At 40.7% G+C, this 16,847-nt stretch overlaps 1 protein-coding gene and 1 non-coding gene across 2 annotated transcripts in view; both read left to right on the top strand.

The window, feature by feature from the left end:
• The window catches only part of C12H19orf18 (chromosome 12 C19orf18 homolog), a 13,248-nt gene extending 1,064 nt beyond the window's left edge, over positions 1 to 12,184 (top strand). The window contains exons 2-7 of the mRNA XM_019807830.1: positions 176 to 241; positions 1,142 to 1,183; positions 4,282 to 4,374; positions 4,813 to 4,915; positions 10,454 to 10,626; positions 12,047 to 12,184. Coding sequence (XP_019663389.1) covers positions 1,156 to 1,183; positions 4,282 to 4,374; positions 4,813 to 4,915; positions 10,454 to 10,626; positions 12,047 to 12,165 — 516 coding nt within the window. The 5' untranslated portion in view covers positions 176 to 241; positions 1,142 to 1,155 and the 3' untranslated portion in view covers positions 12,166 to 12,184. The remainder of the gene's footprint in view (positions 1 to 175; positions 242 to 1,141; positions 1,184 to 4,281; positions 4,375 to 4,812; positions 4,916 to 10,453; positions 10,627 to 12,046) is intronic.
• A 3,720-nt stretch (positions 12,185 to 15,904) lies between these two features.
• On the top strand, positions 15,905 to 16,011 carry LOC117795362. Its single transcript, XR_004619331.1, has one exon. It is a non-coding gene; the product is annotated as a U6 spliceosomal RNA (small nuclear RNA).
• The last annotated feature ends 836 nt before the right edge of the window (positions 16,012 to 16,847 follow it).

Raw genomic sequence — 16,847 nt, forward strand, 5'->3', positions numbered from 1 at the left:
CCCACAACGCCGGGATCACGCCCTGAGCCGAAGGCAGACGCTCAACCGCTGTGCCACCCAGGCGCCCCTGAACTAGCAACAGATTAAATGGGTAGCTTCAACCACTGTTTTTACTTGTCTCAGGGGAAATAAAAAGGGTTAATTACATTTCACTGCTACAAGTTTTCTTTTCAAGGCTACAAACAGTCACAAACATCCACAAATGTCACTAAGCAGGAAGGAGTTTTCTCAAGACTCAGAGGTAAGTCATTGTATTAGTCATTCGTTGAAATGAGAACTATAGTCTGGGGTCCTCCTAGTTACTATATGAATGTGTCTTTTCTTGTGTATTTGTTAGTAGCATGCTCCATACAATAATATAATTAGATAAACATTGCTTGGAAATTAGTCCAATGTTATTCTCTCTGTAAGCTGTGCTTTCTTTTTAGGGATTACAGTGCTTCTCTTTCATTTCACTTAGCACACACAGAAACTCTCACTGCCTCAGGATCATTTGAATGTGTCTGTATGACTTTAATTGTAATTTGGGGCACGTTTTGGCGGTGGACCGTAGGAATCCAGATACAGATGCGTTGCAAGTGTAAAATGTTCTTTATAATCATCTGTCTTCTTTGCTTTGCATTTTGAGTCCTAAAATCTGTTTATCTCAAAACAGAGAAACTGACCCTGACAATTGGTGAAGTCAGGCAGTAACTCTTCGTGAAGATGTGTGGTACTTATAAACAATCTCTATTCTGTACAAGGGAAATGCTATCAGCACAATGTAATAGCATCTAATTTCTGTAGGAGGAAAGGATGTTGCCGTGGGGCCCTCCCTGGCACTGGCTGTCTGACCTTCTGATGATAGCACGGGCCTCTTCAAATCTGTCAGGTCCTCAACCAGCTCATGTGACTACAAAAACAGACCGGAAGCCAAATGTGTTATGTTCTTAACACCATATTTGTGAAAGGCAACACTGGATGCAAACAGAACAAATTGCAATTCAAGCCACATATTTCTATGAGGCATTGTAATAAATTTATTAACAGCATTTTCCTTCTTAGCTATTAAGTCCCCTTGTCTAATACCAAGTTATCTCCTTATTTTATTAAATCTGTTAAACTTGTCTCTTCTGTCTAATCCCTTTGAACGGCCTTCTAGCTCCAAGACCTACCATGCGCAAGCAATTCCCAGGGCATAATGGTAAGTCAAAGGATCTGGGAGGGTGGCTGGGATTCAGGACATTCCCAAAACTGTTGTGTTGTATGGCTCCGGAGGGCGCCCCACAGTGGTCATCACTGGTCTGTACAGCCCTTTCTGCAAATTAGAAAAAGGTGTGCCCTCTGGATGGTTGGTTTAGTCATGATGCTACTCAAAGCAGATTAGAAAATAGCACAGATGTCAAAGCATCAGGAAATACAGAAAATCTTAAAAACAATACATGCAGTCATCCCAAACACATTATTAATTTTTCTAAAGCTCAGCTATGAATATCTCACTTGCCTGTTTACCCCCCTACCCCCAAAGCCCAGAGATTGAATTCTTGCCAAGGTATCTGGACACCTGCATTCTAATCTTTACTTTGAAGCTAACTTGTGTTATGAGCTTGCATTAGAGGTTTGCTGAGACCTCTGCTGTGCCTGAGCTTTGGGTCCCAAGTGCAGGTTCCAATATGGAGATAGAGGACAGAATTGTTTTAGATCATTGCAAGACTCCCAATTTTCTCTGTAATCCTCAGTTCTTGGTTCTATGGAAAGATGTCTAACTCATAATAAGGGAAATACTCATTGCAGATTTCAGCTATCATGTTGAAAGTGGACAAAATGTTTCATTAAAAAAACTGGCAAAGGAGTTGGGAAATATAATCGCTCGCTTTTTTATTTTATTTTTTTAAGTAGGCTCCACACCCAGTGTGGAGCCCAACGCAGGGCTTCAACTCACAACCCTGAGATCAAGACCTGAGCCGAAATCGTGTCAGACACTTAACCGACTGAGTCACCCAGGTGCCCCTAATCTCACATTTTTTTAATTGAAGTATAATTAACATATAATATCCTACTAGTTTCAAGTGTATATAATCTCATATCTTGTGTGTAGGCAAGGAATGAGAGCAACTTCTATAGAGGGCAATTGGCAATGCTTATAAATACAAAAAGGACGTATTTATTTTGGGGCTCAGAGTATTGAAATATACCTGGAATTTATTTTAATCAGGTGTGATAAGACATACAGACACAGAAATGATTGTTCATGAAGGAAGCACATTATACTCACGGATCCCTAGAAGCAGGAAGCAGGGGGACAAGAGGAAAGAGCATTGCCCAGAGTCTTTATTGGTGTTTTCATGGGAAGGAATGGGTGAGGTGGGGTAGGTACACAGAGTAGTGGATAGTTGGAATGACTTTAATGGGCTCTGGGCTATCAGAGTGGTTCCTACTTGTCCAGCACCTGGCCCTGGGATAATTTAGGGCAGGGGGAACATTGGCTTGGTGTGTGAGAGGTAGCTGGGGCTGTGGGCTCTGGATTGGTTGGTTTATGTCAAAGGCATGCTTACAGGGGAGTTGTCCACGAACTGTTGTAAATAGCTAACCCCAGAAGGGACAGTCTGTCCAGGATCAAAACCTCAAACGGGAGAGCATCGAAAATACAGAAAATAGGAAAGCCTGGTTGGCTCGATTGGTGGAGCATGCAACTCTTGGTCTCGGGGTTGTAAGTTTGAGCCCCATGTTAGGTGCAGAGATTACTTAAAAATAAAATACCTTTACAAAATACAGAAAATAAAAAATATAGTCAATACACCCAGAAATTTCACTTCTAGGAAACTTTATTAAATAATATATTTCTCGGGGTGCCTGGGTGGTGCAGTTGGTTAAGCATCTGACTCTTGGTTTCGGCTCAGGTTGTGATCTCAGGGTCTTGAGATCCGAGCCTTGCTTTGGGCTCTGCACTCAGCAGGCAGCCTGCTGGAGATTCTCTCTGCCCCTCTACCCCTACCGCTTGTGCTCTTTCTTTCTCCTTCTAAGATAAATAAATAAATCTTGAAAAAAAATATGTTTCTCATTTCCGTAACCCACCTACTCTCCTGTTCTGCTTGGTGACGTTCACATTTATTTTTCTTGCTCTGCAAACCTCCCAACATGTTTACCTCAGCCTCACCCTCAGGGGATAACCTTGTTTCCTCCATCACTGGCAAAATACAAGCAGTCAAAAGAGAGTATCTGCATCCCCCTCCCCATCTACCTGCAGTTGCACCCTTCTTCTCTGCCTTCCTTCCTTTCCAGGCCAAGGATGGCCCCAGCTGGTGCGCCAGCATCCATCTCCACCAACTGGCGCAGGCACAGTCGGCAATTCTCTCCTCATTTCCTGTAGTATCACAATTTAAAGTGTCACTCCCATTCTCCTATGAATGTGCTGTCAATTCTCCCATCTTAGAAAGCAAAACCCATCTCTTGATCCCTTAGCCCTTCTGTGAGCTGCCCCCATGTCTCCCCTCTCCAAAACCAAAGTTCCTCAAAAGAGTTTTTAAAACTCACTATCTCTTGGGGCGCCTGCGTGGCTCAGTCGTTAAGCGTCTGCCTTCGGCTCAGGGCGTGATCCCAGGGTCCTGGGATCGAGCCCCGCATCGGACTCCATGCTCTGCTGGGAGCCTGCTTCTTCCTCTCCCTCTCCCTCTCCCCCTGCTTGTGTTCCCTCTCTGGCTGTCTCTCTCTCTGTCAAATAAATAAATAAAAATATAAAAAAATAAAATAAAACTCACTATCTCCAATTCCTTCCCTCCTGTTCTCTTGAACTCAGTCACTGTCGTCGCCACCACATCACTAGCACTGCCTTCATCGATTTCTCCAGTGACCTTTCCGTGGCCAAACCCAGCAGCCAGTTTTTAGTACTCACTATATTGAAACCATCTGTAACCCATTTTTTCTCCTTGCCCCAGTATTTCATTGTGAAAACCTGAAAGCTTACAGAAGGGTAGAGAAAATCATAGAGTGAACACCCATATTCCCCATGCCTGCTGTCTACAATTAAGTATTTTACACTGCTAGCCTTTTCGTAGTCCAGGTTCTTTTTGTCATGCACGGCTGACCTTTCATTGATGGGTGAACCTCAGGGCATTTTTAGTTCAGTTGCTGAACTTTTTCTGTGACAGAGAGTGAGGGAAAGCCAAGTGCAGGACGAAGAGTAATCACCTCAATTTGTCAGATTTTACAAGTGGCTGAATAATGTATTTGCTTTGCCAGTTGCTCTTTTGTTCAATTTGTATGAATGATAACTCTCTGGTTATTATTATTTTTTAATTTCAGGTAATAGGAAGGGTGATAAACCTAACCCTATAAAGAACAACCACAGTTTTGTAGTACATTCAACACCCATGAACACTGACACCTGGAATGCAGGTTCGTGGAATGGCATTCTCATTTTCTCTCTAACACCCTTTCAGCACCGCACTGCACACCCTGAAACCATCAGTGCGACACCTGAATCATCAAACTAAAGCCACTCTCCTTTCAGCTACAGGATGGCAGGTGCTGCTGGACTGAGTCAGGGATCCTGTATTTCTACAAAGTAAAAGAGGGTTTTGACAATGGACAAGAAGCAGAGGAAGCAAATGGAGTTAGGGATTACTTTATGTGGGAATTCAAATTATATTTGTTCACACAGGCTGTGCAATCTAGCCTCCATATTTTTAAAAATTAAGGATGCTATTTTTTTATGCTATTTTTTCTGATTCTGTCTCCCTTCCCCCTTTGAAATAACAATATGATTAACAAATATATTAACTGATAGACACAAGTGAAGTGAAATTTTATGAGAACTTTTCTTTCCACTTTCAGCACTGATTTCACATAGACCTGCTCTTGTTCAAGTAATTGTAATTGCATGCGTAGCCTTTACCATTGCCCTGATATGTGGAATCACTATTTTCTATGTGATATGGTAAGTATATACTAAGTAACATTTACCATCCTCAACTAAGACATAACAAACTAACTAGATTATTATTTAGTAATGATAATGATAATGATGATGATGATGATTCTTATAACCACTAAATTAGTATAGTCATTCTAAATCTCCACACCAGTGGTTTTCAGAATATGGACTGTACTCATGTTGGGTCAAAGTATAAATGAAAAAAAAAGAAATAGGACAGAATACAATTTAGTAGCCTAGAAAATATTAAAAAGCATTACATTTGTTAATGTAAATGCTGATTTTTGACTTTTCAGACAGACAAATACACAGTTATGAGGTAAAGTGTATTTCCTATTGTGGATTGTGGTCAAAATGTTTGAAAGCCACTGTCTGAGATGCTGGCATCCTCCCAAAATGTGGCGTTCTAAAGTGAACTTGAGGCATCTGAATCAGCAAAGAACCAGTCAAACTCTCACTCTTTGCAGATAACCTGATACTTTATGTGGAAAACCCAAGACTCCACCCCAAAATTGCTAGAACTCATACAGGAATTCAGTAAAGTGGCAGGACATAAAATCAATTTGCAAAAATCAGTTGCATTTCTATACACTAACAATGAGACAGAAGAAAGAGAAATTAAGGAGTCGATCCCATTTACAACTGCACCCAAAACCGTTTACAACTGCACCAATACCTAGGAATAAACCTAACCAAAGAGGCAAAGGATCTGTACTCAGAAAACTGTAGAATGCTCATGAAAGAAATTGAGGAAGACACAAAGAAATGGAAAAATGTCCCATGCTCATGGATTGGAAGAACAAATATTGTTAACAGGTCTATGGTACCTAGAGCAATCTACACATTTAATGCAATCCCTATCAGAATACCATCAACTGTTTTCACAGAACTGGAAAAAATAATCCTTAAATTTTTATGGAACCAGAAGAGACCCCGAATAGCCAAAGGAATGTTGAAAAAGAAAACCAAAGCTGGTGGCATCACAATTCCGGACTTCAAGCTCTATTACAAAGTTGTAATCATCAAGACAGTATGGTACTGGCACAAAAACAGACATATAGATCAATGGAACAGAATAGAGAACCCAGAAATGGACCCTCAACTCTATGGTCGACTAATCTTTGACAAAGCAAGAAAGAATATCCAATGGAAAAAAGACGTCTCTTCAATAAATGTTGTTGGAAAAACTGGACAGTCACTTGCAGAAGAATGAAACTGAACCATTTCCTTCCACCATACAGAAAAATAGACTCAAAATGGATGAAAGACCTCAATGTGAGACAGGAATCCATCAAAATCCTTGAGGAAAACACAAGCAGTAACCTCTTCAACCTCGGCCGCACCAACTTCTGGCTAGACACATCTTCAAAGGCATGGGAAACACAGGCAAAAATGAACTGTTGGGACTTCTTCAAGATAAAAATCTTTTGCACAGCAAACAGTCAACAAAACCAAAAGACAACTGACAGAATGGGAGGAGATATTTGCAAATGACATATCAGATGAAGGGCTTCAGAATCTATAAGGAACTTATCAAACTCAGCACCCAAAGAACAAATAATCCAATCGAGAAATGGGCAGAAGACAAGAACAGACATTTCTCCAAAGAAGACATCCAAATGGCCAGCAGACACATGAAAAAGTGCTCAACATTACTCTACATCAGGGAAATACAAATCAAAATCACAGAGAGATACCACCTCACACCAGTTAGAATGGTAAAATTAACAAATCAGGAACGATAGATGTTGGCGAGGATTCAGAGAAAGGGGAGCCCTCCTACACTGTTGGTGGGAATGCAAGCTGGTGCAGCTGCTGTGGAAAACAGTATGGAGGTTCCTCAAAAAGTTGGAAATAGAGCTACCCTACAACCCAGCAATTGCACTACTGGGTATTTACCCCAAAGATACACATGTAGTGATCGGAAGGGGCACCTGCACCCCAATGTTTATGGCAGTGGTGTCCACAATAGCCAAACTATGGAAAGAGTCCAGATGTCCATCGACAGATGAACAGATACAGAAGATGTGGTATATAGATACAATGGAATATCACACAGCCATAAAAAATGAAATCTTGCCATTCACAAGGACGTGGATAGAACTAGAGGGTATTATGCTAAGCGAAATAAGTCAATCGGAGAAAGACGATTATCATATGATCTCACTGATATGCGTAATTTAAGAAATAAGACAGAGGATCATAGGGGAAGAGAGGAAAAAATGAAACAAGACAAAACCAGAGAGAGAGACAAACCATAAGAGACTCTTAGTCTTAGGAAACAAACTGAGGGTTACTAGAGGGGAAGGGGGGAGGATGGGGTAACTGGGTGATAGACATTGGGGAGAGTTATGTGTTATAATGAGCACTGGGTGTTATATAAGACTGATGAATCACAGACCTGTACCCCTGAAACAAATAATACATTATATGTTAATTAATTGAATTTAAATTTTTTTAAAAAGTGAACTTGATACTTTGGCAGGAATCTTAGTGCAAAGCAGAAAATTGTGACTGCTCTCTTTTCACTAGACTCTTGTTATTATCTGGGAAAACTGTAGCATTGGGGAAGATACTTCATCTTGTTTGCACAAATAACTGTGGTCAAGCTCTTTCAAATGATATGATCATTTTGAGTTAGTATTAGACAGAAGTGCAGACTGTGACATCATGCTACTCTGATCAGAATGCTATACTGATTTCTTCTCCAGGATTCAGTGCCAGGATTCTGTTATATCCCATCAGAAACAGCTTGAGGAAGTAATAAATTATTTGCTCTATTGGACTTGAGTATAAACACAAGGCATATGTTGCCACATATGGGATATTTTTTAAGGTAGCCATTTTAGGACCACCTTCAAGTATGTCCAATGAAGGCAAATAAGATTAAAGGTAAAAACTGAAGACATTTTACTAATGGGAGAGCATAACCAGCATGTTTAATTCTGCGATATCTAACATGGTGATCTTGCCCTCAACCTATATAACTGCAATTTGTTTATTTTCATTAGTATGACAAAGATGTTTATATATATATGTATATATATAGAGAGAGAGAGAGAGGGAGAGAGAGAGAGAGTTTTCTAAGAGAATTCACTAAAACATCCTCTGGGACTTGCAGTGCCCAATAAAGTTGCTGAGCTAATGTCAACTCTTAGAGCTTTTACATTTGTGTTACTCATAGGGCCACACCAAGCTATTTCAGAGCATGACACAAAAGGAAAAATATATGCCCCAAAGTACATGTTTTAATGTAATTTTTAGTGGTTAACTTTTTCCAGAAGTACTTTTTGAAAATACTATTTTCAAAGTTTGCTTTCATTTAAACCAGGAAAGTAAAATTATAATATGCTCTGTTTCTGGTATACATAAAATATTTAAACTTAAGGTGAGTTTTGATATACTACTTTTCAAATTGGTAATACATTATCAACTTCTATAAAGTTTTGGAAAAGAATAGCCATTTAAAAATACATAAAAACATGGGGCACCTGGGTGGCACATTTGCTTGGGCCTTCGACTCATGGTTTTGGCTGGGGTCGTAATCTTGGGGTCATGGGATCAAGCCCTGCTGGGAGCTCCACACTCAGTGTGGAGTCTGCTTGGGGCTCTCCCTCTGTCTCCCTCTGCCCTTCCTCACTCCACCCACTCTCTGAAATAAGTAAATAAATCTTTAAAAATGTTTTTAAAGATTTTATTTATCTGAGAGAGAGATAGAGAGCAAGAGAGAACACAAGCAGGCGGGCGGGGGGGCGGTGGGCAGAGGGAGAGGGAGAAGCAGACTCCCCACTAAGCAGGGAGCCTGACAAGGGGTTAAACCCAGGACCCATGAGAATATGACCTGAGCCAAAGGCAGATGCTGCACTGAGCCACCCAGGCACCCCTAAATAAATAAATCTTTAAAAAAATACATAAAAGCATGTATATATAGGGATTCACCTTTTTCTTTTGACTTAGGTTCCCATATGGTTCATTACAGCACTGTTGGATCCTATGTTTATTTGAAATTGTGATATTTGGTATACCATGGATTTTTCCCATTCATTTCAGCTTGGTAAAATATTGAGCTAAAATAGTTATCATTACTGAATTTTTTTGGTATGCCCTTAAATTTTGCAATTGTAATCAAGGCATTGGGACAAGACCAGGATTTGGGTGATTACTGTTAATAATGTTTAGGATCAGGCCAGTTCTTCCTAATTACATACATCAACCAGTTGAGAAGGTATGTATGTTAGGGAAAAGGAAAGCATTCTGTTACCCTTTTCACATCAAACAGAGATAGCTGCTTAAAAATCCACTTCCAGGGCTGCATCTGGGGTGGGGTGAGCAAGGCATTCACCTCAGGTGCAAAATTTAAGAGGGTGCCCAAAAACTCAGTCATAAAGATGAATAATATTTTAATGCAGTGTTTTATAAAATCTAAATTTATTTCAAAAAATATCCACGGGGCGCCTGGGTAGCGCAGTCGTTAAGCGTCTGCCTTCGGCTCAGGGCGTGATCCTGGCGTTGTGGGATCGAGTCCCACATCGGGCTCCTCCACTGGGAGCCTGCTTCTTCCTCTCCCACTCCCCTGCTGTGTCCTCTCTCGCTGGCTGTCTCTCTGTCACATAAATAAAAATAAAATCTTTAAAAAAAATGAAAAGGTAAAAATATTAAAAAAAATATCCACGATGAACAAAATACCAACATTTTACATACAGGATCAGTAACAGTGTTGGGCCAAGCCATAATCAGAGAGTGAGCAAAAGGAAGAATCAGTAATACCTATATGGACTTTATTTAAAATATTGATATTTTGGGGCACCTGGGTGGCACAGCGGTTAAGCGTCTGCCTTCAGCTCAGGGCTTGATCCCAGCGTTATGGGATCGAGCCCGACATCAAGCTCCTCTGCTATGAGCCTGCTTCTTTCTCTCCCACTCCCCCTGCTTGTGTTTCCTCTCTCGCTGGCTGTCTCTATCTCTGTCAAATAAATACATAAAATCTTTAAAAAAAAATAAAATATTGATATTTTGTTCATCATAGATTTTTTGGCATTCATTTTTCTTTTGTAAAATGTTGCATTAAGGGGCACCTGGGTGGCTTAGTCGTTAATCGTCTGCCTTCGGCTCAGGGCGTGATCCCGGCGTTATGGGATCGAGCCCCACATCAGGCTTCTCCCCTGGAAGCCTGGTTCCTTCCTCTCCCACTCCCCCTGCTTGTGTTCCCTCTCTCGCTGGCTCTCTCTCTGTCAAATGAATAAATAAAATCTTTAAAAAAAAATAAAATAAAATGTTGCATTAAGATATTATTTAGCTTAAAAAGAAGATATTATTATACTATTTTGAGTTCCTTATTCACCTCATCTAGTCGTGACCCTGAGCCACATTTGGCATTGCTACTCCTCTTCTTCCGTCAGCACACACTAGAGATCAATCTGTTTTTGCCTTCCTCCCCTGCCTACCACCATGTATCAGTGACTGCTTTTCAGTTAAAAGTCACAGGATTAATGATTTCCCATGAAAATTGTGCTCTCAAATTCATCTACATTTATTCTCCAGTCGGCTGGTGCAGGCTGAGGAAAGACAGCAACTGGTGTCACTTTATAACAATGTCAGGATACCATTCCTGGGAGATGACGTCAACGACCAGGACTCTGAGGAAGACAGCCTGGATGAGTCCACCTGCCTACTTCCAGAGAATGAGAAGGAGCTGGAAAAGTTCATTCACTCAGGTAAATGACCAGTTTATCTTGTCAGATGTGAAGTCACATGAAAGCTGAGCTGGCCATGATGGTTTGGTTTTCAAAGGCAAAGCTAAGAGGGATTTAATGGAGTTTGAGGTAATAAAGGTGAATATTTACAGCCACATCTACAGAAATAAACTGTTCTCATCAAATTATACAGAGGGGCGAACAGCCATGAGTTGCTTGGTTCCTTTTGTGGGGCAATTCCAAGGACCAAAAACAGAGTTCAGGTGACAAAACTTTCCCCAGACTAAACACTTCCCTTAAACACACTTAGCAGTGAGGCATTATTCCTGAGTCTAGAACACAGGTAGACAGATGTCCCTCTTGCCCAGTCTGCCTCCATCTGATGTGGGAACGGGATCCAGGCCCACAGAACAAACCCTTGTATGAGAGATGCTCACCATACCTGCAAACCTTTGTGAGGGGAAGGCAACATATGTGTTCATATAAACCTGATTTTGTAGAAGTTCTGAGATACCCACTTAAAAAAAAAATTCTAGAGCAAAAATACGTAGAGTGCAGTGTCCGATTCAACCATGTCAGTCTTCCCTCGTATGGATTCTCCTTTCAACCCCAGACACACACAGTCAGAGAAAGGCTGGAAGGCCAGGAGTACAGTGATCAGTGATGCTTACTGACTCAAATGCCCTTGTTTACCCTTAGGAAATACTTTTTCAGTGTCTTTTCAATACATTAAAGTATTGCATTTCTGCATTCTTTTTTTTTAAGTTTTTATTTAAATTCCATTTAGTTAACATACAGTGTAATATTAGTTTCAGATGTACCATATTAGTGATTCATCACTTCCATACATTACCCAGTGCTCATCACAAGTGCCCTCCTTAATCCCCATCAGCTTCTTCTCCCCATCCCTCCACCCACCGCCCTTCTGGTAGCCATCACTTTATTCTTAATGGTTAAGAGTCTGTTTCTTGGATTGCTTCTCTCTTTTTTCCCCTTTGCTCATTTGTTTCTTAAATTACACACATGAGTGAAATCATCTGGTATGTGTCTTTCTCTGACTGACTTAATTCATTTAGCGTAATATTCTCTAGCTCCAACCATGTCTTGCTAATGGCAAGATTTCATTCTTTTTTATGGCTGAGTAATATTCCATCGTGTATATACGCCACATCTTCTTTATCCATTCATCAGCTGACATTCTTTTTTTTTTTAAACTGAGCATTTATAAAGCTTGTATATAAGAAGTGGGAAAATAATTTTATTTTGAGGGGGTAAATAATTTTAAAATTCAACTTTCACCATCTTTTTCAGACAAATAACATTTATTATATCTTGAAAATTCTACTGTTTGTACCTTTATTTTTCCATACTTTCCCCCTCACCTCTTTTGTCTCTATTCCTCATTTATTAGTATCTCAATAACATTATATCTATGTTTTAGTTATTAGATCCAAAAGAAGAAAGCATATGGAAAACAGGAGCTTGAAGAAAGAACAAATTTTATTAACGGAAACAAAAATAGGGAATTCTATGGACAGTATATTCTCAGAGGATCTGTGAGAGCAAACGAAAGAGAAGCAGGACACGCTAGCCAGCATGGAGCCAGCAGTTGCAGGGACAACCCATGACTGGGGACTTTAGTATGACTTATTCCTGGAGAGCTCTGTTCAGAGCACTCTAAGGAAGAAAACTAGAAGTATATAACAGAAAATAAATCCATATGTGCAATGATTCTGGCTTCTTAGGTCTTATAGTCCATTAATTATTATAACTTAATTGGAAAAGAAAAAAATTCAACTTCATGAGTACCAAAGAGAGACTGTCAGGATTTTTTTTTTTAAGATTTTATTTATTTATTTGACAGGGACAGCCAGCAGAGAGGGAACACAAGCAGGGGGAGTGGGAGAGGAAGAAGCAGGCTCCCAGCAGAAGAGCCTGATATGGGGCTCGATCCCAGAACGCTGGGACCACGCCGTGAGCCGAAGGCAGACGCTTAATGACTGTGCCACCCAGGCGCCCCCAGGATTTTTTTTCTTTAAAAATTTATTTATTTATTTATTTATTTATTTATTTATTTATTTATTTATTTATATTTTTTAGGGTTATCTCTCCTTGCTCCTAACGAAAAGCACAAATAATTTCTTTTGGCAGTCTCTCAGACAAAACTAAGGAATTGCTTTCATGATACAAAAGTTTTCCAGGGATATTATCTATCAATTCTAGTACCTTGTCTCCATTTTCCTCACAAGGAAGCTGAGAATATCAAAATAGATATGACCCTGGATTAAGATGCAATCATCCCTGTTTTTAAGGAGCTGAGACCTGGTGAGGAAAAAGGGTCTGCAGACAAGGAGCTGTAAAGCATGGCCAGTTGTGGTGGATGTTATAAGCTGGGAGCTGCTGAGAGCTATGGAAATACAGGAGTCAAGACTGAATCCAGATGGATCAGTGCTTTGGAAAACGGTCTGATGGTTCCTCAGAAAGTTAAATACAGAGTCACTACATGATCTAGCCATTCCACTCTTAGGGTTAGGTCCGAGAGAACTGAAAACACACATACACAGAAAAACCTGCACATAAATGTTCACAGGAGCATTGCTCATAAGAGCAAAAAGGTGGAAACAACCCAGCTGTCCATCAACTGACAAAAAGATAAGTAAAGTGGGGGTCTTTCCATACAATGGAATATTCTTCAGTCATAAGAAAGAAATACCGATAAATCTACAGCATAGAAAAACCTTGAAAACATTATGCAAAATGAAATAAGTTAGACGCAAAGGTCATGGATTTTCTGATTTAATTTATCCAAAATGCCCCAAGTAATCAAATCCATAGAGGCAGAACGTAGATAAGTGGTTCCAGGAACTGGGTGAGGGGAGAAAGGGAAGGACTGCTGATGGGTGTGGGGTTTCTTCTTGGGGTAATGAAAATGTTTAAAAATTAGATAGTTGTGATGGTTCTACAACCTGGTATATACTAAAAAAAGAAAAAAACACCACGGGATCATACTCTTTAAAAGAGTAAATGTTCTGGTATGTGAAATAGATCTCAAACAAACCGTTAAAAAAAGAAGATCTTGTCTAATTTGAGGGTGAACTGAAGCCAGATCCAGGCTTCCTGACTCTTCCTTTCAGTTTCCATCTTTCCTAAATTAAAAAAATTATAACAACAACAACAACAGTATAATAGACAGAATGACAAAGGAATAGTGGGGTATATACTAGAAATTGGAACAGTCCAAAGAATCTTTCAGCCAACAGTTTGCCCCTGCCTGGGTGGTGCAGCCAGGAAATAGTTATGTGTGGGATGGGTGGCCCAGGCAACAGCAGGGCAGAGCTGGCCAGTGCGCTGCATGGACTCACAGCCCCCAGACCCTGCATGGGCCTTCAATGTCCCTCACTGCAACCTCGTATCCTTGGGCAAGACATACACCCAGCCCCTCTGAGATAAAATCCTAAGTTAGGGAGAAAGACTGCTATCTTAGCTCAGGCTGCCCTAAAAAAGAAAAATGCTATTGACGAGGTGGCTTAAACAACAAATATTTATTTCTCACTGTCCTAGAAGCTAGAAGTCCAAGATCAAGGTGCTAGCATGGTTGAGGTCTCCTGCAGGCCCTATTCCTGGTTTCCTCACATGGTGGAGAGAGGGGGAGAGAAGAAACAAGCTGTCTCCTATTTCTGATTATAAGGGCACTGGTCCCATTCATGAGGGTTCCACCCTCATGGCCTGATTATCTCCCCAAGGCCTCACCTCCAAATGCCATCACTTTGGGGATTAGGGCTTCAGTGTGGAAGATGGGGGAGTCACAAAGAGTCTATAGCAATTGTTTTTTTTAAATTTTTTTAAAAAGATTTTATTTATGGGGCGCCTGGGTGGCACAGCGGTTGAGCGTCTGCCTTCAGCTCAGGGCGTGATCCCAGCGATCTGGGATCGAGCCCCATCAGGCTCCTCTGCTATGAGCCTGCTTCTTCCTCTCCCACTCCCCCTGCTTGTGTTCCCTCTCTCTCTGGCTGTCTCTCTCTCTGTCGAATAAATAAATAAAATCTTTAAAAAAAAAAAAAGATTTTATTTATTTCAGAGAGAGAGAGGGCATGTGCAAGCATTAGCGGCGGTGGGGGGGAGGGGGAGAGGGAGAAGCAGACTTCCTGCCAAGCCAGGAGCCTAATGTGGGGCTTGATCCTGGGACCCAGAGATCATGACCTGAGCCGAAGGCAGATGCTTAACTGACTGAGCCACCCAGGCGTCCCATATTTTACCATTTGTATACTTCATTGCTTCAGAATATATTTGAAAGCTTACATTCCTATTGCTATCTGGTGCCATGTACCCCATAATCAAGGATCGAAATATACACATGACCCTTTAAATGAGCTCTGTATTCTGTTCTGTTACATTTTTTACCTAAATTCTATGCCCCTATAACAATATCACAGTGTTTTTTACTGCTCTTTCAGAGAAATTACTACAGATTTATTTAGATTATCTTTGTATATGATCATTTGCCATATGATTTTTAAAAAGATTTTATATACTTACCTATTTTAGAGAGAAAGAGCGTGCACATGGGGGGGAGGGGTAGACAGAGAGGGAGAGAGAGAATCTTAAGCAGACTCAGACCTGAGGGCAGAGCCCAACAGGGAGGCCCAATCCCATGACCTGGAGATCACAACCACAGCCAAAACCAAGATTCAGACACTCAGTGGACTGAGCCACCCAGGTGCTCCCCATATGATTTTTAAAGATATTTTCTCGAGGGCTGCCTGACTGGCTTGGATGTTGGAGCATGTGACTCTTTGATCTTAGGGTTGTAAATTTGAGCCCCATGTTGTGTGTAGAGATTACTTAGAAAAAAATCTTCAGGGGCACTTATGTGGCTCAATCAGTTAAGCGTCTGCCTTTCAGCTCAGGTCATGATCCCAAGGTCCCGGGATCCAGCCCCATGATGAGCTCCCTGTTTGGTGGGTAGTCTGCTTTTCCTTCTCCCTTTACCTCTCCCACTGTTCATGCTCATGCTCTCTCTCACATGCGCTTCCTCTCAAAGAAATAAATCAAATCTTTTTTTTTTTTAAAGATTTTATTTATTTATTTGACAGAGANGACAGAGATAGAGACAGCCAGCGAGAGAGGGAACACAAGCAGGGGGAGTGGGAGAGGAAGAAGCAGGCTCATAGCGGAGGAGCCTGATGTGGGGGCTCGATCCCATAATGCCGGGATCACGCCCTGAGCCGAAGGCAGACACCTAACCGCTGTGCCACCCAGGCGCCCCTAAATCAAATCTTTTAAAAAAATAAAATCTTTAGTGCTCACTTCGACAGCACATATACTAAAATTAGAATGATACAGATTAGAATAAGATAGCCTCTGCCCAAGGATGACACACAAATTCATGAAGTGTTCCATAATTTTTGGTAATTTCTAGAATTATGTAGATGAATTGTCTATCTGTTTGGTTTTGTGTAGGCACCGCTTTTCTTTTACATTTGTTTTAGCTGCACGAAATAAAATTCTTAAAGGTTGAAAAAAATAAATAAAATCTTGAAGAAAATATTTTCTCAAATTCCTAAACATGGTTGGATTATTTATGACTATTTTTTCTACCCCCTCACTAAAATCAAGCTATTTAGCACAATTCATAGTTATTTTGTGTTGCAACAGAACTAAGGAACCAAATGACTAATTGATATGTCTAGGATGGATTCTTTAGTCAGTAATTGAAATTTACTTTTTCTTTCTTTTTTTTTAAGATTTTATTTATTTATTTGACAGAGAAAGGACAAGCAGGAGGAGTGGCAGGCAGAGGGAGAGGGAGAGGGGGATGGGTAGAGAGAGGGAGAAGCAGGCTCCCCTCTGAGCAAGGAGCCCCATGCTTCCTCATCAGCCTTTTCTTTCTTTCTTTTTAAAAAGATTGTATTTATTTATTTGTCAGAGAGAGAGAGAGAGCACAAGCACAAGCAGGGGGAGCAGCAGGCCGAGGGAGAAGCAGGCTCCCCAGTGAGCAAGAAGCCAAACTTGGGGCTCCATCCCAAGACTCTGGGATCATGACCTGAGCCGAAGGCAGACGCTTAACCGACTGAGCCACCCAGGTGCCCCAAAATGTACTTTCTCTGTTTTAGATAACAATGAAATTGATATTTTGTGTCTTTTATTTTCCTTGCTTATTGCAAAATTCTACTGGCTTGATTTTTATTTTTACTTGAGTATTCCCTCCCAGATTTTCATCTAGATAGGCTTTATTTAGGAAA

The sequence above is a fragment of the Ailuropoda melanoleuca genome, chromosome 12 (assembly GCF_002007445.2).
Source record: "Ailuropoda melanoleuca isolate Jingjing chromosome 12, ASM200744v2, whole genome shotgun sequence".
Classification (NCBI taxonomy): domain Eukaryota; kingdom Metazoa; phylum Chordata; class Mammalia; order Carnivora; family Ursidae; genus Ailuropoda; species Ailuropoda melanoleuca.